Source organism: Camelus bactrianus, chromosome 17 (assembly GCF_048773025.1).
Source record: "Camelus bactrianus isolate YW-2024 breed Bactrian camel chromosome 17, ASM4877302v1, whole genome shotgun sequence".
NCBI classification, from domain to species: Eukaryota; Metazoa; Chordata; class Mammalia; order Artiodactyla; family Camelidae; genus Camelus; species Camelus bactrianus.
The window spans coordinates 36,600,594-36,627,549 of record NC_133555.1 but is presented as its reverse complement, the minus strand read 5'-3'; the positions used below and the strand labels follow the sequence as shown (position 1 = coordinate 36,627,549).

General features: G+C 47.4%; 2 protein-coding genes across 6 annotated transcripts in view; one reads left to right on the top strand and one right to left on the bottom strand.

Moving 5' to 3' along the window:
* Positions 1-26,956, bottom strand: part of LZTFL1 (leucine zipper transcription factor like 1) — a 76,492-nt gene that overhangs the window by 38,329 nt on the left and 11,207 nt on the right. The gene's annotated exons all lie outside the window — the stretch shown is intronic.
* Positions 12,368-26,718, top strand: CCR9 (C-C motif chemokine receptor 9). Of its 5 annotated transcripts, none has more exons than XM_074345052.1 (4): positions 12,622-13,499; positions 17,849-18,034; positions 19,694-19,738; positions 24,557-26,718. In XM_074345052.1, exons 3-4 carry the CDS (start codon positions 19,718-19,720, stop codon positions 25,643-25,645), a joined length of 1,110 nt encoding a protein of 369 aa, XP_074201153.1. In that variant the 5' UTR covers positions 12,622-13,499; positions 17,849-18,034; positions 19,694-19,717; the 3' UTR covers positions 25,646-26,718. The 5 variants fall into 5 exon arrangements, with proteins under 5 accessions (XP_074201156.1, XP_074201153.1, XP_010944252.1 ...); XM_074345053.1 differs by lacking the exon at positions 12,622-13,499 and adding an exon at positions 15,593-15,912; XM_010945950.3 differs by lacking the exon at positions 17,849-18,034 and having other exon boundaries at positions 12,627-13,499.

The following is a 26,956-nucleotide window of genomic DNA, read 5'->3' as shown; positions in this document are numbered from 1 at the left end:
AACCCTTTTCTGTTCAGGTGGCTACTGGGATGCAGGGCTTCTCCACATCTCCTAGACTTGGAAATAAATTGTCATTTGATGTCACGCTCCTCAAAGTGTAGTCCCAAACCAGCACCCTGGACATTTGCTGGAAACTTGTTTGAAATGCAGATTCTCAGGCTCCATGCAGACCTGCCAACTCAGAATTTGGATTTTACAAGACCCCCAGGTGACTAGTGGGCTTATTAAAGTTTGTAAGGCGCTCCCATCAAGTCAGACATCAAATGTACATAGGATGGCCAGAGCAGAGATATGCAGAGTCCTTGGGAAGAGACAGCTTTGTGTGACATTGACTGGAGAGCTAAAGAAAGCTTGTGTGCATTAAAACGGGCTGGTCAGGCCAGGAGGAATAGAGAAGGGAGTGTTGTAGAGGTCACCACTGACAGACAAAGCCAGCAGTGCTCAGGGATGCAGGGTTTTTGTAAAAGGCCAGTGGCAAGGCCAGGCCTCCTGTGCCAGGGACTCATCAGACATCCAAATCTACTGACGCGGCACGTTTGTCATGGGAGTCCCTTGGGATGATGGGATAGCAAGACTGTGATCCATTCTTATTGTTCAGCCTTCCTGAGGACCTTCCTCGAAGACAAGGTTTAAAGCTCCCTTTCATAGACAAATCACATTCTGTTTCCTCTTGTATGTTTCCCTTGGAGAACATGGTCAGTGGAGTTGAATGTCACCCTGTGCCCACAAGTTCTATCTGCCACTGGCTGGGATGCAACACAGGTTTTAGAAGCAGCATACCTCCTCTCACCTCTAATTTTTAAGGAAATTCGGCTAACTCAGCGCCTACAATGGCTCATACCATCAATGAGCCCCTCCTTGGTGGAAGGTGGTTGGAAGCAGTGTGTGTAGTGTCTGGAGGTGGCATGGCCCTGCACTGGGAGGGAATGAAGATTACAGGAAAGCTCTGATTTGGGGGCCCTAAAATGCCCATCTCACTGAACTAAAGAGGAATTCAGGTATGTCTGATCCAGAAAGGGGAGGTCACCCCCAAAGTCTGGAAGAATCTAAGAGGACATAATTCATTTACCTCTAGTTGATTTACAATATGAGGTTAGTTTCAGGTGTACAGCTTCAGATTCTTTTTCATTATAGGTTGTCACAAGATACGGAGTATAGTTCCCTGTGCTCTACAGTAAACCCTGGTTGTCTATCTATTTAATATATATAGTGGTGTGTATCTATTAATCCATACTCCTAAATTTATCCCTCCCCCACCCTTTCCCCTTTGGTAACCATACGCTTGTTTTCTATGTCTGTGATTCTGTTTCTGTTTTGTAAATAAGTTCATTTGTATTCTTTTTTAGATTCCACATATAAGTGATATTATAAGTCATTTGTCTTTCTCAGCTTGACTTATTTCACTTAGTATGATAATCTCTAGGTCCATCCATGTTGCTGCAAATGGCAATATTCCATTCTTTTTTATGGTGGAGTACAAGATGACATTTATGTCATCTTCTAACATACTTTCTAAACCCATTTCCTCCAGATTTCTAATTTGGCTTCTCCTTTGGGTCTGCCCATGGACTGAGAGAGAGAGAGTGGTTATGCCAACAAAAGTAGATGATTGTACATTTTCTCCAAATCACCATTATACAACACTGCCTCATTAAGTGGGGTACGAATTAGAAGGCTGTAATAAGATGTTCCCGAGACGACTTCTGCCAGACCCGCAGCCTTCTAGGCCTCTCGCCATCACCCGGGTGCCTGCTCTCAAGCTCAGGCGGTGGGAGGGACAGGGCAGCATGTTACAAGGATGTTCATGAGGCCACATGGGGAGCCGTGTGGTTTGGGGTCAGGAAGCCAGGTGCCTGCCTGTCAGGCTACACCCACAGACCCAGGCACCACCACCAAGTCAGGTGTCTCTTGGTTTTGGCAGCTCTGAAATTATGAGTTGACAATCAGATGGCACGGAAGCCTGGAGACAAAGTTATCAGCTAATCAGAAAGGCCTGCTTGGATGTGGTTTAGATATCCTGAAAGTTAGCACAATGTGGCATAGGGTGGAAATTGCTGTGCCCAGGATGAGTGATGGTGTGTGTGTGTGTGTTTGTGGTTGATTTGTTTTTAACCATCAGATGAACAATGAGTGATTTGGACAAATGGGATGACTTTATAATAACTTTCTGAAGAGAAATAATCATATATTTGTACAAATACAAAGCCTACTTAACATTCAAGACAAGTAAAGGGTTTCTTTTTAATGCTGTTCAACAGATAAAAATGCTTATTAAAATCTTAAAATGTTTAATGTTAAAAATGCAATTATGCAATTTATTCCTGAACACTCTCACCGTGAAATATTCGATGGTTGCAGACAAAGCTAAATTCCTCTTTAATCATCTGCCACCAACCCCTGATTTCTTCCCAGAGATAAGTAGTGTGGCCATTGGGGTATGAATCCTTCCAATTTTCTTTGGTCATTCAGAAACATACCCTGGAGATTTTTTTCCATGTTAGTGCTTACAGATCCACCTCCTTCTTTTTAACTGCCACACAGCATTCAATAGAATGGATATGCCATCCTTTATGAAATCCTTGTCTTATTGATGGACATGTAAGTGTTTCCAGTTTCACCAACACAAGTCCCTTTGTTGCAATACTTCCTTGAGGGCATGCGTGGATATCCTCTAAAGGGGGTGACATTGTGGAATTGCTGCAACTTTTATACATTAACGGCTCCTGCCAACACCCCCTCCCGACGTGGCTGAACCAATTCATACAGTCAGGAGTGTGAGAGTACCTAGTTTCCCACCCCATGACTCACTATTCAACTTATAGAGATTTGTCTACTTGAAGGGTGAAAATATTGTTGTTTAACGAGCATCTCCATGCTTACTAGTTAGAGAGGATCTTTTCAGATGTTTCTCCCCCCTCATCTGGGAACTGCCTCTTCATACTTTTGCACATTTGAAAATTTGGCTTGTCTTTTTCTTTTGAGTTTGTAGGAGCAGAACTTCTTTTCTAAGAGAAACTGCAAAAGCAAGTAGTACCAGACAATTCTCTTGATTTCTGAAAGCCATAAAAGCATCTGCTTGTGCAGAAATGGAGGGAAAAAAAAGCCTGTGGTGTGTGTGTACCTGCAGGTTTTTTTCCATAGCATGACTTTAACACCCACACACTTTGAGTAAACGGAGTGAAGCCCCCAAAGATTGCAACGGCAAAGATGAAAGACAGAGAAGTGAGGCAGTTCTACTGCACGCTTAATAACAAGGAGGGCGATTTCCAGCCCCCAGCTGCAATCTGGTTTTCACGGTCTGCAGGGGCTGGGTTTGCAACCCTGGGACCAATTCTGTAGAAATCTCTCCTAGGGCAGGAGCTTGGGATTTGGGCTCGTGCTCATCCGTTGCCCATTGAAGGAACTGACGTCAATTTGTGGCCCTCGTCTGGGGTTATCTGAGGGGCTCATCGACTGTGGTAGCAACAGAGACAGAGGAGCAACCAGGTGGTAGCAAGGAGTTGGCAGACCCAGGCTCACCGACTCACTCTCAACCGCAGGGGAACTTATCTCCACAGGGCATCTCCTTGGGTGAAAGCTGAAGCTTGGGGCACTTACAGGGCACAGAGGGGCTGAGAAGGAAGGGGGCAGGGGACCCGTCCTCTCTGTGGTTGGTTCTGATGTGTGTGGGGGTGGGGGTGGGGTGGTGTGGACGAGGTCATGCAGCAAACACAAGGATAAAATCAAAAGGCTGGGAGTGGCATGGAGAAAAGAGCTGGATGTGTGTGACATAATCCCTTTGACCCTGTGTCTTTAAATATTGTTTTCAAAGATTCAGTAGAAATCTCCAAAGTCTCCAGCCATTTTTAGGAAACAGGCTTGGAGTAGTCGGCTGTGTCTGTGAAAGTGGTTCATAAGTCAAGGCTGTCACTGAGGGGTTTTGAATTGTCTTTCTTTTCTTCTTACAATGTTTCACTCATAATAATCCTGTCTTTCCTCCAAAAGCTCCCTGTAGCAGATATTCTACGAAATTCCCTTCTCTCTGGAAGATCTCCCAACTCCCACTCATTTGACTCCTTCCTCAAATTCAGACAAAAACAAACCCTTCCAGCCTCTGAGCATCCCTCAAGCCATTCTCTCCTCCTTGCACACCATCCCCCTCCCCTACCATCTCTTTCTCACAGGCTCCCGTGCAACATGTTGACATATTGCTCATCACTCAAATGATAGCGCATCCTTCTGAAGACATTGGGCTTCTCTGCTCCCATCTGCAAAGACGGCTTCCTCTTTTCCTGTACCTCCTTATTCCTCTATCGCGCATGTACGTGCATGCACACACATGCGTGCATGCACACTCAAATATCTATATTAACCTCATGACGTTTTCTTATTCTGTCTTATATTAATTATTTGGAATTTGCTTTCTCTCCTGCCATAGACAGTGACCTCATCCATTCACGGATTCTACAATTGTTTATCAAGGGCTTAAACCACATGTCAAAGATTTTTCTACCCTCCTTTTTCCAGCCTCCCTCTTTCTTGTTCTTCTTCCCTGCCTTCATCCTTCATCCTTCATTAATATTCCCTTTGCTTCCTCCTCTCTCCCACATCCCTATTTTAGGGGGCATCTGTCTCAAAGGAACCAAAACTATTTCCTGAAAAGAACAGCCACTAGAAAACCCCTCAGGCTCTCAGTAGCCATTTGGCGGTGGAGGGAGGTGAACCGATGAACATTTTGATGCTAAGTTTATGCTACATTGCTCTCCTGGGTGCCTGCTGTTAGGCCCTTTATTTAATAGATGTCTATCTAATAGGTCTGTCTGTGAAAGATGGATGTTTTGCTTTGGGGACTGTATCTTTTGTGATAACTTCATCTTGGGGGAAGCTCCTTCCTGTGTCTTGGAATGGTTCTTCCTTTTCATACTGAGCACAAATGTCACCTCCTCAGAGAAGCCTTCCCGGTCTGCTCATCTGAAGTAGCCCTATCTTCTCCCTTCCCCAGGACCCAGCCGCCCTCTATCACACCACCCTGGGTGGTAGATTAATTTCATTGATGTTCCCAATTAACAGTCTCCCTCTAGCCATCCCCTTTGAGGGGGACTTTGCAGCTCTTCCCATCAAGAGGTGGAGTCTATCTCCCTACCCCTTGAATCTGGGCTGAACTTGTGACTTGTTCTGACCAACAGAATGTGACAGAAGTGATGGCGTGCCCGTTCTGAGCCCAGACCTTGACAGCCCTTGTGTACTTCTATTGTCTCTTTTGGAATCTTATCATCAGCACGTGGACAAACCCAGGCGAGCCAGCTGGAGGAGGGAAGACCACAGAGATGAGAGCGACAGCCATCCGAGACAGCCAGCCCCTAGTCAACTTGTTAGCTGACCAAGGACACGTGAGCCGGCTCAGCCAAGGTTAGCTGAGGTTGCCTGAGACCAGACAAACTGCCCAGCTGAGCCCAGCTTAAACTGCAACTTACAGAATCACGCGCTAAATAACAATAATTGTTTTAAGCCACAAAATGATGAAGTGGTGTAGTATGCAGCCAGAGCCAGCCGGTATACCTTACTTATTGCCTTTAGCACCCTTCTTGGGAAAGCCAGGGAGCTGCCCCAAGACTCAGCTTCCTTATATTTAAAAAGGGCACACTCTCTATCTTGGTAGACTTATGAAGGGATTTAGATGAGTTGATGTTTGGAAAGCTCTTGGCACAAACTAGGGGTTCAGGACATTTATTTCCTTTTCCCCTAGAGAAGAGTGGAAATCACAGTCAAGAGGAGTCTTGAGTCATTCTCCCCCAGGAGCAGGAGAGAAAGCCCCAGAAAGCCCTTAGAGGCTTCAGGACCATTAAGGAGAAAGTTCATTAGGAAGCGAACCCAGCATGAGATAGAGAAGCAAGCTTGATAATTTGGGAAATTTCAATGACGTTCCTGCATTGTCACTGGATTTCTCTGTAGTGTTTAGAAATGAAATCTTTTAACAAAAAAAGGTCCAGTACTTTTGCTTTGGCACCTCCCAAATGCCAAACTCTCAGACAGCAACCCTGAGAGCAACCCAAGGGAATAGATAGTAACGTCCTGTTTCATAGAAGAGAAAACTGAGGCAAAGGCCATTCTATAAGTAAGTGCAGAACTGGACAGACCCCAGATGTAACCATAACATCACGATGACCCCTTTCAATAGAAAGTAATGCTCACTGAGCATGTGCTAAGTGCCAGGCCCCACCTGGCTCCTCCCTAAAGTAGCTCCTTTTACCCTCATAGCAACTATTTGACGTGGGTACTATCACCACTTTTTACAGATAAGGGATGTCTCTTGCCCTGGGGCACACAGGTCATGGTGGTCACCCCAGCCCTGTTCTGCACTTTCACTCTCTTCCTTGGAATGGAGGACAGTTCAAGAAATTTAGTAGATAGTAGTCTTAAAACAGGAAGAGAAGTGAGCTAAATCGCTGAGGCCAACAGAACGGAAGGGTGGGTCATTACAGAGCAAGTGGCAGGACAGCGGAGTGGAAGGGGACCAGTCCCTCAGCCTCTCTGCAGGGCCCCCTGGATGCAAGACGGCGGAGGCTGAAGCCAAGACAGCATTGTCTCCCTCTTGTGTAATCTCGAACACAGCGGAGAAAGGCCTCGTCAGCACATGTCAGAGAAAGGGAGAAGAACGGTGGTCCCAGCTCCCACAGCCTGAGATATAGTGAATAAAAAGTACTGAAAAACAAATTCCAAGTTTGAAAAACAGCAAGCGGGCTTCTTTCTTACAGGACATCTCAGAACCTTAGACGTGCTGCTTTGCCTGTTTTACAAAGGATTTCACCTTTTGCTGACACCTACCCAGACCTCTGGACCACAGGACTCAGTCGGGGAAGGCTGCTCTAGGTGGTTTTGGGGGCATATTTTTTTCCAAACGTGGTTAATATTGAAAAGCGGGCTGTTATTTCTCAGATAGAAACTTGTGAGCAATCCGAAACCTGTGATGGGGTCTTAACTCATGCTTCCCTGCGTCCAGCAGGTAGAAGTTTAGTGAGCACCAGGGTGCTCAGCACCCAGTGTATGACTTTACGGAGGAAGCGTCAGACAGGAGGCCGCAGGTCAGCGGCCCCCCACCAAGAAGCTCTTCTCTGAGTCTCCATAAGAGAGACTTGGTGTTTTGATGTGGTTGTTTTGATGTGGCCATTTTGAAACTGAGGACATTTTGATGCAGCTATTTTAATGCTGTGGAAATTTTCTGACTTTTTAAAAACACCAACTATTTGAAGCTTTTGAAAATGATCAAGTCTCAAGGCAGCGTAGGGTCAGGGACAGGGTGAGGGTGGACCTTGTAGAGAAAAGTGGGGGCAGGATGAGGCTGGGGGATAGGGGTCTATTTTTTATTTACGTTTCTTATAGGAAAAGAAGTATTAAAAGTGTAATGGACTGATTTTAAGGGTCACAAAAGCCCCCAAGTTAAAAAAGCCTTTCAGTAATCAAGACAGTGTGGTACTGGTGAAAGACTAGACAAATAGATCTATGGGACAGAACAGAGAGCCCAGAAATAGACCCCTGTGAATAGAGTCAGTTGATCTTCGACAAAGGAGGAAAGGAAATACAATGGAGCAAAGACAGTCTTTTTAACAAATGGTGCTGGAACAACAGGACATCTGCGTGCAAAAAAATGAATCGAGACACAGACACCCTTCACAAAAATTAACTCAAAATGGATCACAGCTCTAAATGTAAACCACAAAACTCCCAGAAGACAACACTAGAAAACCCAGATGACCTTGGGTAGGTGACAACCGTTTAGACATAACACCAAAGGCACAATCCATGAAAGAAAGAACTGAAGAGCTAGACTTCATTAAAATTAAAAACTGCTCTGCAAAAGACAACATCAAGAGGGTGAGAAGACAAGCCACAGACCGGAAGAAAGTATTTGCAGAAAGCACACCTGATAAAGGACAGTTGTCCAAAATACACAGAGAACACTTAAAACTCACCAATAAAAAAACAACCTGATTGAAAATGGGCCAAAGGTCTCCACAGATATCTCACTAAAGAAACAAACAGATGGCAAATAATCATATGAAAATATGCCCCATAGCCTACGTCATCGGGGAAATGCAAATCAAAACAGCAAGAAGACGCCACCACACACATACAAGAACGGCCAAATCTGGGACACTGACAAAACACCAAATGCTGGCAAGGATGTGGAGTAACAGAAGCTCTCATTCATTGCTGACGGGAGTGAAAATGGTCCAGCTACTTTGGAAGACAGTTGGGCAGGTTCTTACAAGACCACACATGTTCTCACCATACAATCCAGTGATCAAGCTCCTTGGCATTTACCCAAAGGAGTTCAAAACTCATGTCCACACAGAGACCGACACTTGGATATTTATAATTGCCAGAACTTGAAAGCAGCCAAGACGTCCTTTGACAGGTGAATGGATAAAAAAAACTGGTTCATCTAGACAATGGAATATTAGTCAGTGCTAAAAAAAAAAGGTTATCAAACCATGAAAAAACAAGGAGGAAACTTAAATGCATGTTACAAAGTGAAAGAAGCCAATCTGAAAAAGCTACAGACTGTATGAGTCCAAATACAGGACATTCTGGAAAAGGCAAAACTATGGAGATGGTAAAAAGATGATTGGTTGCCAGAGGTGAGAGGGGAGGGAGGGGTGAATATAGGTGGAGCACAGAGGATGTTTATGGCGGTGGAGCTACTCTGAATAATACTGTAAGAGTGAACTCTAAGGTAGCCTGTGGACTTTGGGTGATAATGATGTGTCAGCATAGGTTCATCAGTTGCAACAAATTGGGATATTGATGGCGTAGCAACAAGGGATATATGGGAACTCTCTGTACCTTCTGCTCAATTCTGCTGTGAACATAAAACTGCTGTAAAAATAAAATCCTTCTCTGTCTCTCTCTCTCAAGCCTGTCAGCACATCTTGCTGCGTATTTGTCATCAGCTCTGCAAAGGTCCCCTGACAGCATGGTGCTCTCCCTCTATCTGGGGTGTCAGGAGGGAGGAAGGGAGGAATACAAGTGCTCTGAATCTGCCCTGATGCCTCCCTAGAGGCGGAAGTGGGAGAACGGACAGTGGCAGGCAGAGCTGAGGGTTCCGGCTCCTGCGGTGGCCCAGCTAAGGGGAAGCTAGACTCCAGTGAGCTGGTTCTGGCTGGTGGGAGCTCATGTTGAGGGAGTCTGCAGAGAAACCACGAGGTTCTGCTGTTTTCCCTGAACTTTCCCATACAGCAGCCCGCGAGCCATTAGGGATGGAAATCAGATTGGTGTCATTGCCTACGTAGATCCCTCGGGTGGCTCTCCATCACATCTGGCGTCAGATTGACACCATGGACCCTGGCCTCAAGTCCCCACACCCCTGGGCCCCTCCTGTTTCTCTGGCTGCCTCACACCTGTCTGTCTCCCAGCCTATCGGTCTTCTCCTTGGACATGCCAAGTGCCTCCTACCTCCTGTTTCCTCTGCTGGGAATGGTTACCCCATGTTCACCTTTACTAGCTCTAAGATCAGTGCTGGTGCACTGCACAACTTGGCAAATACGTGTTGAATGAAGGACTCCAGTGAGATCTTCCAGTGACATGAAGCATGTCAAGGCAGAGGGGCTGATTTTTGTGATGAATAGATGGAGCAAATAAAATCACAAATCCTGCAACTGGTCTCATGATTCACCTGCTGTAAGCACAAAACCTCAGGAGGTGTGGATGACGTTTATTTCCCTTACAAATAATGCACATTCTGCAAGAATTTGGCAGCCACACAGTGAACTCTTGACCTCCTCTCTGGGCTCCAGATACCTTCCCTTCAACACCATCATATCACATCCAATGCTAAATGTATCATGATCTTCTAAAAACCAACACTTACCCTCACATCCCCTCTCTATTAAAGGCACCCAGGTCTTTCCAGAGCCTCCGAATGACCCTGCTTCTCCCTCCTGCGACATCCTATCACTTGCCAGCTCCGGTGGGTCCCAGGGCCATGGCTCCCTCATCCCTTTCGTCCCTCCTGCTGTGCACGGCATGGACAACTCTTTCCCCCACTCCTCTGCCTCCAACAATTGCCTCCTAAGCCGCTTCCTAACCAGCAGTGGCTTTTCATGGGAACTGATTTTAGCAAAAATGACTAGTTTCTCCTTCTTGTCAACTTTAATGGTTTTAATGGCTAACCACAAAGCATGAGGAATTTGAAGAATCCGTATGTGTTCTTGCAAGCCTGCACTGACTTTAAGCCTCCTGGGGAGGGAGGGAGGGGGTCCCCTTCAAGCCCCTCTGCCCTCGAGGAGAGAAGAGTGGTCCCGTCCTGTATTGCAGACTCACTCATCCTAAGTCTCTTGCTAAGGTAGAGCTATTACCCGCAGAAACGTGGGTCAGTCTAGACCAATCCTGTGCACTGTCATGGCCACTAGCCCTGTGCAGCTACTTAGATCTAAATGCAAATCAACTGCAATTAAATAAAATGTAGAAAAATCAGTTTCTCAGTCACACTAACCTCAGCTTAAGTGCTCCTTAGCTAAGCATGGCTGGCAGCTGTGCGCTGAGCGGTGCAGATGCGGACTATTTCCACCATTGCAGAGAGCTCTAAGGGATGGCGCTGCTGTAGATTTCCAGGACTTAGGTGAGGTTTGATTTTTCCATCAATGTCGTCAGAAGATGATTACTAAGCTCCTAGAATGCAAGCTGTGCTGGCCAAGACCCCCTGGTCCCCACCCTTGTGGAGTCAGTGGGTAAAGAAGGTCCTTATGGACTTTACTTCCGGAAGCTTGCTCCTGGAGCCCCTTGTACCTGCTGGTCAGACCTGCACCACCAAACCACTGTTAACCCCTTCCAGACCATCTGGAAGTCACAGGTCAGACAAGGCCTCAATCAGTGAGGAGCAGAAATCTAGCATCGTCCTCTTCCAAAGACCCCACCGTGCTCGTGGACCAGGACTTCCTCAGTCTGTGCAGAAGACTCAGGATGGAGAAAAACGAGATGATAAATCTAGTCTCAAATGTGGAGAACCTGGAAAGTAGAGGATTGAAGCGACACTCATTTCTCCTCTGCCAGAGACTGTGAAAGACATTAGGAATGTGGAAGGCACCAGGGAGGCCCAGGCGCAGCTCCCCTACTGGCCCCTGTGGCAGAGCCAACCTGGGCCTGTCCTCTGAGGTAGACATCAGAGGTGAGGGCTGCAGCTTCCATGTCACAATGAGTCTCTAAATGACTGTCAGCTCCAGGCGCAGCCGTGGGCCCCAGGCCCCCGAGAGGATGCACCCACCTCCCTGCCCTCTAGAACTCGTATTTGGCGGGTCAGAGTGCAAAGAGAGAAATACGCACTGCCAAAGGGAGCCAGCAACCTCTCACACTCATTCAGCTCTGAGTCCCACCTGCAGAGAGAGAGACACAGCAAAGAACACAAAAGATTGGGGTGTTCCCTCCAAGGAATGAACCCAAACTGGATGACAGCAAAAAGAATCTCGCTTGTCCTAGCTCCCTGGAGAAATCAGAAGTTCTCTCTCCTACCTCCTTGCATCTGCCTGCCTCCTCAGCCTCAGGCCGCCTCTCTGCATCCCAGGTGAGGGGACCTGGGAGTTCTACAGCAGCTCCTCCAGAACTTGATGCTAAGCGCCCCTACCTCACCTGGACCATGGTGCAGAGGGGCACACGGAAGAGCAAATCTCCCCACAACGGCGCATTTACTCCTTCTCTGCTTCCCTGACTGCCTCCCCAACCATCGGGTGGGCAAGCAGTGTCTACTGGGGATGCCCGTACCTGGTGAAGAAGCAGCTTGAGTCAAGAAGAGGTAGAAAGCACAGCACCATCTTCACCCAGGGCTCCTGCACCTGCAGTGCGTGTCTCAGCCTCCTGAAAGCCTTCCCAGATCCCAATCAAACATAAAGGAGAAGCAGTTTCACCGCTCCCTCTGCTTGAAACACTCAGAATCAGTGAAGGGAGAATTTTCGTCCCTCTGTTGCCCCTTCCTTCTGTCATTATTCGCCAATTCAGAGGAAGAAGTGAAAGGCCAGAGCATCTGGCTGATTGTCAGTCATGCCCCGTTTTAGACACGATGCTCAGTGACTGTGGAGGAGGTGAGGGAATTCCCAGCTCCCTTAAGGCTGTTGAATCAACCACTGCTTTCATTCTTACTGCTCATGGGCTGTACCTTTTGTTGACCTTTCTATTTAGATAATACATTCAGTTGCATCTTGTGCACTGCTTTGTTCTGTAGCGATCAATGGGGATTGATGGGCCAAGTGTGCGGGAGGGCCACTGCTGGAGGGCACCGCTGAGGCTCCAGGGTGGCAAGTACACTAAAAAGACGAAATCAGTCTCCACTGGAGTGTAGCTGAGTTTTCCTCAGAACCAATATGAAGAAGAGGTCCTTGCCACAATGACAACAAGGAATCCACTGGGGTCCTTCTCCGTATGGACAGCACAGGCCGTGGCCTGCGGCTTCTATTCCAGGGATTCCCTAAACACCCCTCAACTGCCAGGCACAGCACTCGGCCCTGGGACCAGAGGGGTGCAGCTGTGTCGTGACCAAAGGCCACACCACAGCCGTGGCCAGTGAAGACTTCACCTGTGACTTCATTAAAAATACAACATTTGCATATTTAGGCATTTTCACAATTTCATCTAAACACCTATGATAAATAAGATGAAATGCATTATGGACGTTAACGTGTCTGACGGAGTGGTCACGTCAAAATAAAATTTTACTGTATTTGACCCCAGTTTTAAGGTGGCTGTGGCTCTCCAGCACTCCCTGTGTTCTCAGACACATCACACACGCGACCTTCTAAAGTAGCGCCACTCAGCAGCGCTTTCCGAGGTGAGGGGCCTGCCCTGTATCTGTGCTGTCTGCTACAGCGGCCACAGCTCCGCGTGGCTGTCAAGCACTTGAAACCTGGCTGCTGTGACTGAGGGACTAGTCATATTTTAATTAATTTAATTTTAAACAGGCACGTGGCTAGTAGCTACTGTGTCAGACAGCACAGCTGCATGGGTTTAGGTGTATCTGTCAAGGCCAGAAAGGGTTACACTGTGACGGACAGTGCTGGGGGGTGATAACCCCATACTGGCCTGTTCGGACAAAACCACCCAGAGACCTTAAAGGCACACCCTTCAGCAAGCCTGACGAGGCTGACCTCTCGTGATGGGACTCTGTCTCCCCATTCCCTGAAAGTGGCTGTGCTGTCTAGGAAAAGATACTGTTCTCAGCTGCTCGGTCTTCCTTTAGCCCAGCCGTTCTTGGCTTTTCATTTCTGGTTGCAGGTCACCAACTCTGCTGATTGCGGGAAGCTGCAGCTGGTGACTCCCCATTCCCCACCCTCCTGGGCCACCCCCACCCTCCCCAGCGACAACACAGGCAGGGGTGGCTTGGCTTCCTTTCTGGTGTTTTTGTCGGGTAGTAGCAGCCTGCTCAAAGCTCACAGAAGGCCTGCCCCTCATCCCAGGCAGAGAGCAACCCGCCCTCTCCCCAGACACGGAGCCACTGGGGCCACCTTTTCCAGGAGCCTCACACCTTGCCTTCTGCCGTGAGTACTGCCCTGCCTCCTCCTCCCCGTCCCAGTGCCACCTACGTTCTAGGTTGTGTGCTGCCACAGAGGCTTCTAAACCCCAGGCTTTCACTTGTTTGCTCAGTGGCTGTGAGCGCCAGGCCCACGGCTAGAAGCCCAGGGAGGCAGAGGTGAATCAGGTGGCGCCCTGCCCGGGCTTCTAGGGTGAGTAGTGAGACTGTCTCCCACCCACATGTGTGAAGCTCAGGTTCAAGACAGTCTGTCTGTGCTTTGTACCTTAAAGGAGGGAGAAGCAGGAGTTGGGGACAGGTGACAACAAGGTGGCCAGGGTGGGGAAAGTGAAGCCTCCATGAGGTTCCTGGGTCTGAGAGACTGTCCCATGGGAAGCGTGTTTTTGGCAGCGTTCTTTGTGAAAAACTGTAAACAAGCAAACTTGCACCAAGAGGCAACTGGTTAAATGAATTGTAGTGACTCCAGACAGAAGAACCCTGGGTAGCCACCCAATCTGGTGACATAGCCTCACACTGAACTGGCATTAGAAGTGGTCCATGAAAGACAGTTAACTAGAAAGCAAGGTATAAAATGGCTTGTGTAGTCCAATTTCCATACCTTTCAGATTGTGTGTACGTGTGTGTGACTGTGTTACAGAGAAAAAGTCTAAAAGGGTGCATCTCAGAAAGTTAACAATGGCTATCCTAGGAAAGGGGTGTCTGAGGTGTTTAAATTTTCTCCATTATCTATGTTTGCTTTTGGGCAGATTTTTTGGGGGTACATTGTGAAAATACTCCTTTATAATCAGGAAATAGCAAAGCCACTCCATTTTAAGTGACTCATCAGTGAACACTGTTTTGTCCCCTCAGACACACCCTCTTGAGTTCTTAGTTGCCTGTTGCTCCAGGGATGCGGGGAAGTGGCTGCTGGGTGCGGGGCTGGGATGTGGTGCGGCCACCAGTGGGTGAGGCCCGTCTCCTCCCTCCCCTCACCCAACAAACCAAGTTCCTCTGCCATTTCAGCATCTGGAGTTTGACAGCCTCTTTCTTCCAATATCTGCCCATCTGTTCTGAAGCCCCTAGTGTGCACCCTACTCCCAGACTTCACTGGGAGCATGGGGTCCAGCATGTTGCCTACCCAGCGAGGGGTGGGCACCTGGCCCAGGCTGGGGAGCAGACAGCCTGATAGCTCACAGTCCCTGCTTTCTGGCAAGGTGAAAAAAACAGAGCTACAAAACAAAAACAAAAGCACAAGAGGTGATTCTACCTCCATATAGCAAGTTGGGCAAAGGTCAAAGTCAGGACCTGCATCCCAGACTCACTTTAGTATCAGTATCCAATTCATGGAGGCTACTACGAGCAACTCTGTGCTGATTTTCATGTTGGTTATTAAATGACAGCAGAGAATAGAAAGAGTGGTTAGAGATGAATGAATTTCAGGCGGACTTTTCTAATAGGCACTTTGTACTCTTACAGACTCAGCCGCTCTCTACCTCCAAGAACCCTACACATACCTGGTGTTTTCTGGTGATCATGCCTTTGTGGATACGTTTTATGCTTCTCTGTCCTAGAGCTATGTTCTCTCCCCTCATTGCATGTTCCCATGCTCTCTAGACTGCAAGGGCCAACAAAAAATTGTCACCTCCTCAATGAAGCCCACCTAGGTTTTTCCCCAGAGCTGGAGATATGACTTCCTTCTCCCAATTCCCAAAGTGTCTCATAGCATTTTCCATTGTTGGTATCTGTGGCCATGACATATCCATTGTACTTGAATATGAGCTTCTTGAGGACACAGATCGTGTCTTGTACAGTGTTTAAGTGAAACAAGTGGATCTGGTGTCAAGGCATGTTGCATAAGTGAGCTATGGGATGAAGGCAGCTCCCTAGTTGTTGCAGAGCAATCTCCGTTCCTCTGAGAGCATTCATGCACAGCACTGGACTTGACCCTGGAGACAATCCTTGGATAGGCTGGGCTATCACCTCCATTTTACAGACGAAGAAACCAAGGCTTGGGGAGGGCAGGTCACTCCTTGCTGAGGTCCCACAGGCAGCAAAGGATGGACCAAGGAGCAGATGGGGGCCCCTGTGCTTCCTCCACCTCACTCCACCGGGCTGCAAAATACCGCAGGGTTTTCAGATCAGGCGGCTGCAGTGCCTGGAATGAGGCCACACCGAGCAGTGAGTGGTGAGGGGAGAGATTTGGGGCAGCACTGAGTCCAACGCCCGCGTTCTCCCAATAGATGGTTGAGAGGTTCCTTGCTTTCGGTGTATTTTGTCACACATGGGGTTTTCCCCCTGTTTTTCTCTCCTTCTCGGGGGCCAGAAGAAAATGAAAGCCAGCTCTGAGACTTTGCAGTTGGTGGAATAAAATAGACGAAGAGTATTCTGATAAAGAGCAGAGAGGAATAGATGAAAAAAGCTGTCGGCGGTGTCTTTAGACGGTGGGTCTAGGGAGGAATACATTCCGTTTCTGTTTTTACCCTTGGGCTCTCTCCCAATCTTCTAGGAGCCAGAAACACACTTATAATGGAAGGAAGAGAAACCTTTATAAAAAGCCAGGGTAGGATTTCAAAGTTGCAAAAAGTAGCCTCAGCGAATGGACTTGTAGACTTGCCCTTTCAGTGCTAGCTGCTTTCCCGGCCAGCGGGCTAGGCTGCGAGTTCCTCCTTTGGACCAGTTTTGCAAACAGGTGTGCAGGACGGAAGAGCAATGAGGCTGCTTTTTCTTTTTTTCAAGCTGACAAGTTATTTTTATGAGAGCTCTTAAAATAAAATTTCATGCCCAAAGCCAAATATTGAAATAGTTTACAAAACCTAAAGAAAAAAAATGAAAGTCTCACTTTCCACTGGTCATCCTTGTTCAGTTTCCTTCTAGAAAACGTCTCAGTACTGATCAGCCATGAAGTGTATAACCTTTTATATCTATTTTTTGTACTTTTAGAAGATTACACAGCATAGTCTTCTACATCTTGTACTTTACCTAGTAATCTCGGTGACCTCCTTGTATCAGTGTGAGGCCTATTTTATTTATTTATTGGCTACATGTGGCTTACTGAATAGATGTATCAGAATATTACCCATTGCTGGATACAAAGGTTGTTTCTATTTTGTTGTTGCTGTTGTTGTTCTGCAAAAGACTGCGGCCACACACATGCCTGTGTCTGTATCTTCAGGTTCTTCTGTGAGATCACTAGTAGGGTGTGTTCCCAGCAGAGAAACTGCTGAGTCAAAGCTGTTGTGCCTTGTACATTTTCACAGAAATGGCTTAACCTTCCCCCCAAAATCACCCAGATTTACACTCCCCACTGCCGGGTGCCAGCCTTTCTCCCAACATCTTACCAACATCATTTACATCAATCCTAATTTTCAACCCATAACTAGCTATAACCATAATCAAAGCCATTCCTCCTTCTTCATGTTGGCTTCCTTCTTTGGGAATTTGCTTTCACAGATATTATCACTTTAATATTCAGTCTCTTCATGCAAGCTAAGAGGAGGTGATGTAACCAAGGGTACTAGAAATGGATGAAGTGTTGTCTAACAAATGTCTCAACAACCATTCTCCCCGTTCCCCAAGCTGTACTGCATTAAATTAGCTGAGCTGGGCTCTTCCAAACTTAACTGGACAATTTTTACAAAGATTTTATTTTTTTTGGGGAACGATTCAGGGAAAAAAATGAGAGAATGATAAAGTCAATGGAGCAATATGTAATTTGGGGGAAGATCCTTTGAGATGAGGTAAATAACTGATTTTACCATACATTCTCCCACTAATTTCAGCATCCACTGGTGATTTTCTAATTACATTATTCCTTCTATATTTATTAGTTGGCACCAAATAAGAAGAGCTTACTCTTCTTATTTATTTACTTACTTATTTTTATCAGCCTGGATTCATGGATCCTCATATAACTGAATGTGCTGTAATTATTGCTATCATTATTTAATTTGATGCTCAAATTGCCGTAGATTTGGCGAGTACAGCCCCATCAAGTTGGCACTTGTGTCCTTTTGACAAGTCCTCACTGTCCTTTGAGCACTTGCTTTCTGGGGCAAAAAGCAGTCCCAGGTTCATCTTGTAGTCTTCCTGGCCCTAGCTTTGCAACCAGACATTTCTCCAAGGAGTCCTGGTTCCTTGGTGAGGAGAAAGGAATCTGGAAACCACGATCTGAGCACTAGATCATTATTCTACTGTGTGTCATTGCTCTCAGGTCCTCTCAGCAGACAGAGCCAGGAAATACATACGTGAAACAAATACGTAACACCTGTCACACAAATCAATCAACCAATCTATCCATCCATCCATCTATCTATCATCTGTCTAATCTCATCTAGCCCTGAAAGACGTGAGTTCATATGGAGCCCTCAATTCCCACAGAACAGGAAGGCTGCAGGTACGAAGTTCTGACTGCCCTTCTCCCCGCCTTCTAATGGCCAGATGTGACTCTGAAGAGTGAAGAAAACCAGAAAGTTTTCATCAGATCTTGCTATTTTACCGTTCTTCACTTTACCTGGTATTTTGAGGTTCAACTACGACACACTGCGCATATTTAAACTGCAGAATGTAAGTTCTGACATATACATACACCTGTGAAACCATCACACACATAATCAATCTGGCGAATGTATTTATCACCCCAACGTTTCCTGTCGTGCTTCTGTGTCCCTCCTGCCCTCTTGCCCAGCCCTGCCCTTCCCTCTCTTACCAGGAAATCACTGATCTGCTTTCTGTCACTATTGATTAGTTTGCATTTTCTATAATTTTAATATAAGTGGAATCCCACAGTATGCATTTTTGGGGAGTCTGGCTTCTTTTCTTTTTAAACATATCTCTTTATATTTTTTTAAAGATTTTTTGGGGGGAGTAATTAGGTTTTTTAAAAAAAATTATTAATTTTTAATGGAGGTACTAGGGATTGGACCCAGGACTTTTTGCATGCTAGGCATGCATTCTACCACTGAGCTATACCCTCCCCTGCGGCTCGCTTCTTAGCACTTTACTTAAATTATCTTGAGATTCATCCATGTTGCTGTGTGTATTGGTTGCTTGTTCCTATTCTGTTGTTCCACAGTGACTTACCCATTCGCTATACTTGATGGACATCTGGGTTGTTTCCAGTGGTGGGTTGTTATAAACAGAGCCGCCATGAACATCCGTGTATCAGTCTTTGTGTGGGTGTGAGCTTGCATTTTCCCTAGGTGAACACTTAGGAGAGGGATGTTTAGGTCCCAGGGTGAGCGTGCTGAATGGTTTTCCAAAGTGGTTGTCTCACACGTTATATATTAAAAGCCCCCTGCACTTATAGAAAAGCAGAGAGAGTCACAATGTTGTGTTACTTGGGGAAAAAACCAACAGGTTAGGGTTGGATTTGTGAAGGAAAATATTTCCTTCTAGAAACTTGGGGTGTGGGCTGGATGTGTTTATTTAAAATATACTCATTGAAGGTATAAAAGGAGACGCCCCACTCAGTTACAGGCCCCTTCCCTGAAAGGAGCCAAGCTGTTGTTGGCTTGGTTACACAGGGGTTGGTTTTGCAGAGACTCAGAACACAGGAAAACAACAGCCGAGATTTCTCTCAGTTAGTTTAAATGCCCTTTGCGTGGAGAACTACCTTTTCTTTGGTAAACAAACCTAGGACTTCCTTTTCCTGCTGGAGTCAGGGTAAGGGTTAAATAGGCCTATTTTCCTGCCTGAGTTTGTAAGTGGAGCACTTAGGTAGGTGCTGGGGTGCTGGGCCCCTCCCAGAGAGGGACTCTGATGCTGGCAGACACCACCTCCCCTTTATGTTCTTGCCACCTGGTTACCCAGAGGCCCCTCCCCTGCAGAGTCAGCCCAGAGCATCCTTAAGTCACTGCTGTCCTATGAGCCTCAGGAGACTCTTGGTGGATAAAATGGGGGTGGGGTACACCTGATAGCAAGTTGAGTCAAGAGAAAACGAGCTAAGGTGAAAAGGTTGTGTTGGGAAGATGTCAAAGACCCAGGGGGCTCCCAAAGGAGAGGTTTCTTTCATTTTTAGGTTAACAACCGGATGACTTTGAAATCGAGACTTGACTTGAGATCTATCTGACTTGACACCAGTATAACATGGACCCTAACTCCTGCTTGGGATTTCTTTTTTAACATGAGGAGAAACAGATATAATGCTTAATCTCCATCTTTAGGTACCTGCTACTGTTCAGTTAAGAGCCAGTCCTCTTTCTGATTTTTGCCTTCTCTTTTTAGAATCAGGTTTGCATCTGACCCACCATGGTCCCCACCGAAACCACAGTAAGTACAGCCATGCCCCTCAGGCTCCTCAAATGCACTCTCATCTTGCCTCTTTTTGGGGAGTGGGAAGGAACCCACTGTGGGGGAAGGATTTCTCTTAGGTTTCCCAGGGTAAGAGCTCTGCTGAGCAGTGCCCTGTACTGGTGGTTGAAGCCCAGCACAGAGGGCTCTGCAAACAAGAAGAGCCAGAAGAGCTTTGGGGTACGTGGGGAGGACAGAGAAAAATGCTGTTTTAGATTTTATGAACAGGGGAGGGTTTTAGGATCTTTAGGATGTGCTTAATTCCTTGTGTCACTTCTGAAACTCAGAAGAAAGAGGGCAAGAGAGAATCCATTTAAGTTGTTTTTAAAAGACCCATGCTGGGCTCAAGGTTGCATTTCTCACGTGACATTACGTGGCCTTCACAAAAAACACATAATGGTAACTGTTTATTTGAAAGAGACAAAGAGGCTAACAAAAATTAGTGAGGACAGTCGTCATCCAGAGAATCATTTGTGATTTTACAGTCAAATATAATGAATTATAGAATCAAATCCAATTCCTATGCTTTTGTTACATTCATAAATGCTCACAAAAATATCTAAGGGGTTTAATTTTGCTTTTCTTGAAGGGAGAATCTGGGCTTTACATGTAGGTAATTGAAATAAGCCTTCTTAATGGAGCGAACACACTTCACAGCACACTGGAGGGTCCACAGTCTGTGGAGAGTGGCAGTTGCCACCGAGTTGCCACCTATCCTATGCTAATGCTTTTAGTATCACATATGCCACTCATATCCCGCAACAAAAAGACAATTAACTTGGACCTGGTGAAGTAATGAGGTAAGTCTCTATTTTCCTGACCAGAATTAGACTCTTCATTTCTCCTGAGTTAGAGTTTGCTCTGCATCCCTGATGTTGGAAACAGAGCTGGGTTGGGGTGGCAGAGCCAGGGGTCATGCTGTCAGTCTTTCAGTTTTATCATCTGAGATCTTGGAAAATATCAAAACTCTGCAAGGCAGCCCCAGAGAGGAAGAAAAATGCACTCCAAAAATGACCTTTTGTGGTCAAGGGGTGGCCAGCACCACCTAAATGGGGACAAGATGGGACCTCAGTGGGTGTGACGATGGCAAATCACATGACGTTCCTGTGGTCACTTTTCTGAGAATGGGCCCTGTGCCAGTCACCACCCAGGATGCCACATTCCTTCAGCCTTACAGTGGAGGCTGAGCCCTGCTTACAGATGACAAAACTGAGGCTGGGAGAGGGGACGGAGGGCTCAGGGTCTCACTAATCAGGAGAGGAGCCCTGGAGGTGCTGTCAGCATTGTCATGGCTTCAATGGCTTCCTCCTTATGGGTAAATGTCCACACACTAAGGTCTAAGTCTCACGGTTTGGAAGTCTTACATCCTCAAGAGTGAGGACAGGGCCCTGGCGCGGATGCCTGCCCACTTCCACCACTCATAGCCGCCCACATCCCCCCAAAATGCCCCTCTCCCCTTCCCCCATATCCCCTCCCCCAGGGGCTCATCTTGGTCCTAGGGAGCGATGGGGGACACAGCCTTTGCCCTCTACCCTGGCCTCTCCCCAGAGCTAGGAACAAGGGGCCTGGAGCTGTAGGAGGGTTTCCAGAGACAACATGAGTTGGTGAGGGAGGCTTCAGAAAGCTCTGGAGATCTTCCTGCTCAAAGACCTGCACCACCTTCACTGCCTGGGCTGCTGCTTCTGGGCCAAGGCTCCTGAGGGGAGGAGGACACACTTGCCCGGGCACGGGAGCCAGGGCCTGTGGGTTGGAGCCTTACTGGGGACCCAGGCAGGCAGCGCAGGCCCCTTGCCCTGGCTGTGCACTGAGGTTTGCCCCCAGCAAAAGGCAGCTCCCGGATGCTCTGGGCAGAGGAAGCCACAGGGCATCCTCTGGTGCCCACAGTCTTTCGGGGGTGGTGTGAAGGTGGAGGCGGGTACCTTGACAGTCACTCTGGTGGGCTCTGTGAGGCTCAGCTCAGGCGTCGAGGGCCCAGACGCCACAGCTCAGGTTTGGCATGGCCGCTCTGACAACCTCAGAACGTGGAGCAGGGCTTTGGGTCGGGAAGAATTAAAAGTGCCCTAGTTTGGGACCGAGGGGCTCGAGGGGCTGGCTCTGGCCTTGACCCTCGCCCAGTGGCTAAGGGCTTTGGGCAGAGTCTTCCATTCCTTGGGTCTGTCTCCTCCTCTCTAAGATCTTAAAATCATTCTAAAACCTGTGGAGCTTTCAAAAGTTTTTCCAGAGCAGAAGCAAAAGCCACTGCGAGAGGAGAGGGCTGCCCATGTTGCTGAGTTCCGAGCCAGCTGCTTGGTGCTCTGTTACACATTCTCTCTCATTTACTTAGATCTATGACTTTTTTTTTTAAGTGCACTTTTTTTTTTCTTGATCAAAATGCATCCAAAATAAATAATACAAATCTCCAAATTAAGTGGCCCCTTGGCAGTAACACAGCCGTCCCACAACGCTGCCCTGTCTAGGGCACCTCTGAGCTCGTGGGGCTGCCGTCAGGGCTCTGCAAGCAGGCAGACCTCTTCCCCAGCCACCCACCCGGGTCCCACCTGCGGGCCTGGCTCGGGCGCCGTGGGCCTTCCTCGTGTTTTGCTCCATTTCTATTTCCATTATCACCATGAATGGTGTCCTTTTGGAAGTGGTTTCCTTGCCTGGCATGAGGTCCGTGCTCAGTAATAACTTGCTGATTGAGTGAACAAATCACATTATCTATTGTAAGTGAAGGCTGTTTCTCAAGCTGGGGACGAGCAGGCCATTTACTTAGCTGAACAGGGAGGAGACGGTCACATTTTCACACAAACCCCATCCTGGCCAGGTCTGGGCCCCACCACCCCAGCCAATCACTGCTCCTCACAGTGGATGAACTGGGTCTGGCTCAGACCTCTGCTTACTGGGGACAACGGGCTGCGAACAGTGGTCTAGTAGGCACAGACGTCATGTTTTAAGAGGGTCTGAGAACAACAGAGTTTGCTAAGAAAGGCAGCAAGAGAAACCTCAGGTAAGAGAACTTCTAGATGTTCTAACAAGATGTGGAGGAGACTGGTCAGCCCTGTCAGACAGCAGGGCCTGGTACTTCCAGCAATAACCACTCCCTGTCTCACTCTGGCCACCCCACCTACCTGATGTCCCAATACAGGCTTGAGGCACTTTACCGGGTGTGTACAACAGGACAGAAAAAAAAAAAAAGGGACAGACACAAAACAGGGTCAGGGAAAACTGACCGGACAGGGAGAAAAGATCGAGAGGAGGAGTTAGAACTTCGGTTTTCAGCCTAAAGCTGTACTGTCCGATGAGGTAGCCATGAGCCACGTGGGGCCCTTGAGCACGTGAAACGAGGCCACTCAAACCAAGATGCCCTGTGAGTGTAAAACGCATTCATTCTACACCCCAAAAGGATGCAGAGTATCTTGGTAACTTTTATACTGCTTACACAATGAAATATTTTAGACATACTAGGGTTCAATAAAATACATTACCAAGGTGAATGTCACCTGTTTCTTTTCCTTCTTTCATGTGGCTACTAGAAAATGCAAACGTTACTGGGGGTTCACTTTATATTCCTACTGGATGGAGCTGGTTGAGAGGGTCTTGTTTGGTTACTATGATGGGGCTACCAGTTTGACTGAGCCTCCTGATTAAAAAGAGAACCCTGATCAGTCACAAAATTCATATGGTTCATGAGTAAGGAAAACCCTCACCTGTTCTTCAGGAGATATGATAGACTCTCTTCACATCTCCTTTGTGTTTACATGCCAAGTAAGTGTCTAGGCTGGGTCTTGGTGAGTGGGACACAGAACTCTGTGGACAGGCCCTTGGAGGATCCCTCTCTGTGGAGAGGGTGGGCTGCCAGGGGAGCCCCCAGATGCCATCTCGACGCAGACCCCGGGATAAAGCCAGGCAGCTCGTGGGAAGTCATTCTCTGTGGTGCTCAGACCAGGAGGCTCTGGTGTGTCCTCTCGGATGAACTTGGTGTATTAGTGCAGGCATGTTTGTGTGCATGTGTGTCTGTAAAAGTGTGTGTGAGTGTATGTGTTCCTGTGAGGGCTGGTTTCATGGGTGTGTGATCCGTACAGCTGCACGGGGCCCCATGCTCAGAAGTTTTGCTTGCTTGATTTAATGCTCTGCTGTTTTGAAATTCTTAACAAATTTTGAACAAGGGAGCCTGAAATCATGGAGCCTGCCCTAGTGCTTGTGAATGTGCATGTACATGCATGTATGAACGTGTGTGTGTCCATGTGTGTGCACATGTATAAGTGGGGACATGGGTGACCATTTGGAGCTTCTCAGAGGATGCATAGCTTTCAGAAGACTCATGGGGATCTGGACTCAGCAAAGTTTAAGAGCCACTGAGGACCTTTTGGGAACGGCGGAGTAGAGAGGAGATGGTACCATCAAAATCATTCACGTAGTTTGATAAAAGTTTGTGCCCATCCGTGGTCCGGGGGCTGTCTTCCCCACCTGTCATAGCACTTGTCACACAGCCTGTCATCATTCTCTTGCTTGTGTGTCTCCTCCCTGAGAAAATAAGTTCCACAAGAGCAGGAACCACATCTGACTTACTTCCCACTGTACCTTTAGCTCGTGCACAGTACCTGCCATATCGTAGGTGCTCGGTAAACATTTGTCAAATAAATACATCTTTCACAAGCCAAGCAGTGCTCTCAGAATTCCTACTTCCTACACATACACTTCTTCTGTCTTATCACAGACTTTTGGGACTGGAGGGGTGAAGGGCTCCCTGCCCCTGCCATCAGACAGGACCTCCAAGAGCCTGCCCTTGGCCTCACGCCGTCTTGTGTCTCCTTGCAGAGCCTCATCCTGAACATGTCCGACGACTACAGCTACGACATCATGCCTTCCATGGATGACTACGGGAACTTCAGCTTCGCCAACCTCTTCTGTAAGAAAAACCACGTCAGGCAGTTTGCAAGTCACTTCCTTCCCCCCTTGTACTGGCTGGTGTTCCTCGTGGGTGCCTTGGGCAACAGTCTGGTCATCCTCGTCTATTGGTACTGCACGAGGGTGAAGACCATGACCGACATGTTCCTCTTGAATTTGGCGATTGCTGACCTTCTCTTTCTCGTCACCCTTCCCTTCTGGGCCATTGCTGCCGCTGACCAGTGGAAATTCGAAACCTTCATGTGCAAAGTGGTCAACAGCATGTACAAGATGAACTTCTACAGCTGTGTGCTGCTGATCATGTGCATCAGCGTGGACCGGTACATCGCCGTTGCTCAGGCCATGAGAGCGCACACCTGGAGGCAGAAGAGGCTTCTGTACAGCAAAATGGTTTGTTTCACTGTCTGGGTGATGGCGGCTGCTCTCTGCATCCCAGAACTCCTGTACAGCCAAGTCAAGAACGAACATGACGTTGCCATCTGTACCATGGTCTACCCTAGTGACGAGAGTACCAAACTGAAGTCGGCTGTCTTGACCCTGAAGGTCATCCTGGGGTTCTTCCTTCCCTTTGTGGTCATGGCTTGCTGCTACACTATCATCATTCACACTCTGATACAAGCCAAGAAGTCGTCCAAGCACAGGGCCCTGAAGGTGACTATCACTGTGCTTACTGTCTTTGTCTTATCTCAGTTTCCCTACAACTGTGTTCTGCTGGTGCAGACCATCGATGCCTATGCTGTGTTTATCTCCAGCTGTGCCATCTCCACCAACGTGGACATCTGTTTCCAGGTTACTCAAACCATTGCCTTTTTCCACAGCTGCCTGAACCCTGTTCTCTACGTTTTTGTGGGTGAGAGATTCCGCCGGGATCTTGTAAAGACCCTGAAGAACTTGGGGTGCATCAGCCAGGCTCAGTGGGTTTCATTTACGAGAAGAGAGGGGAGCCTGAAGCTGTCATCTATGTTGGTGGAGACAACCTCGGGAGCCCTCTCCTTCTGAAGGAACTTCTCTCTGAGGTGGATGGTCCTTTTGGAAGTAACGAGACATACAGATACAGCATGCTTACTAATGGGACCAGAGGGAAACCATAGAAGAAAAAGGAATTAAGAAAAAGGAAAAAAAAAAAAAAACTCAGAAAGGGATGAATTTGAATAATATGATTACCGTTGGTGAGGACTTGCCAAGACAGGGTTGTCAAAATTGACTGTCCATCCCAGGAGATTGTTGGGTGGCTCCTGGCTGCAATGCCTGCAGTTTTCAGAGGATGAATGAACAACACTGCACACCCCCATGGCTTTGCCACATGCCTGAGCATTAATGCAGCTGACCTCTAGAGGAGGTGTCTGATTTCTCAGTACACTGTGATTGCTGTGGCTTTGGTTCTGATGCTACCCCTTCCAAAAGAAGACACAGGAGCATTGGCAACCGCCGCAGTCCACAGATACACAAGGCTTCATGAAAACTTCCACCTTTGGAGAATTTCCACCCTGGTTTTGGAGCCTGATACCCAGGCCAGGTCCTAGAGATTCTTGATCTAGAATCTTTCCAAACAACTTCAGATCTAAATCTCTTCTGGTCTCCTTGACCTGTTTTGGGCCAGTGAGAATCCTTGTTCCTGTTCTGAAACTATCTGTGGCACTGGTCAGTGAGCCCCTGGGCCACTGGCCATACCATCACATCATCCAGGTTCTGTGGGCTCCCAGCCCCTTTCTGCCAGAGGTTCTGTGATTCTGCACCTGGCTGCCATGTTGATCAGGATCAAGGATTCAGCTTGTCCACCTGTGTCGTGGATGTGGTCCTCGCAGCCCGTGCAGGGAGACTAAGAATCCGAGCTGGCAGGAACCTGGCTCTGTTAAGGACTCACTCTGCTGAGTGGCTTTTGTGATGGTCCACTCTGTCTGCTCCCTATAAAATGGGTTGGCTCCACTGGCCCTCTTGTTCCTGAGGCCACTGGAAAGATATTTGCTCCATGCTTCTCTTTTTAATTCTGTATAGTGCTAACATTTTTTTTAAAGCTTTCAACTTAGAGATTAGCTGAAAAAAAGAGTAATAAAATTCACCTTTGCACTCTTTTTTTTTTTAAGTATAGTCGGTTTACAATGCTGTGTTAATTTCTGGTGTACAGCATAGTGATTCAGTTATACATATGTATATTCCTTTTCATAATCTTTTTCATTATAGGCTATTACAAGGTATTGAATATACTTCCCTGTGCTATATAGTAGGGCCTTGTTGTTTATTTTATGTATAGTAGTTAGTACCGACAAATCCTGAACTCCAAATTTATCCCTCCCCATTCTCTTTTCCCCC

Bases quoted from the DNA above. Each gene is read 5' to 3' on its own strand.
- CCR9 (XM_074345052.1), top strand. From the start codon at position 19,718: ATGGTCCCCACCGAAACCACA. The intron at 19,739-24,556 runs GTAAGTACAGCC...GTCTCCTTGCAG, and splicing joins TGGTCCCCACCGAAACCACA to AGCCTCATCCTGAACATGTC.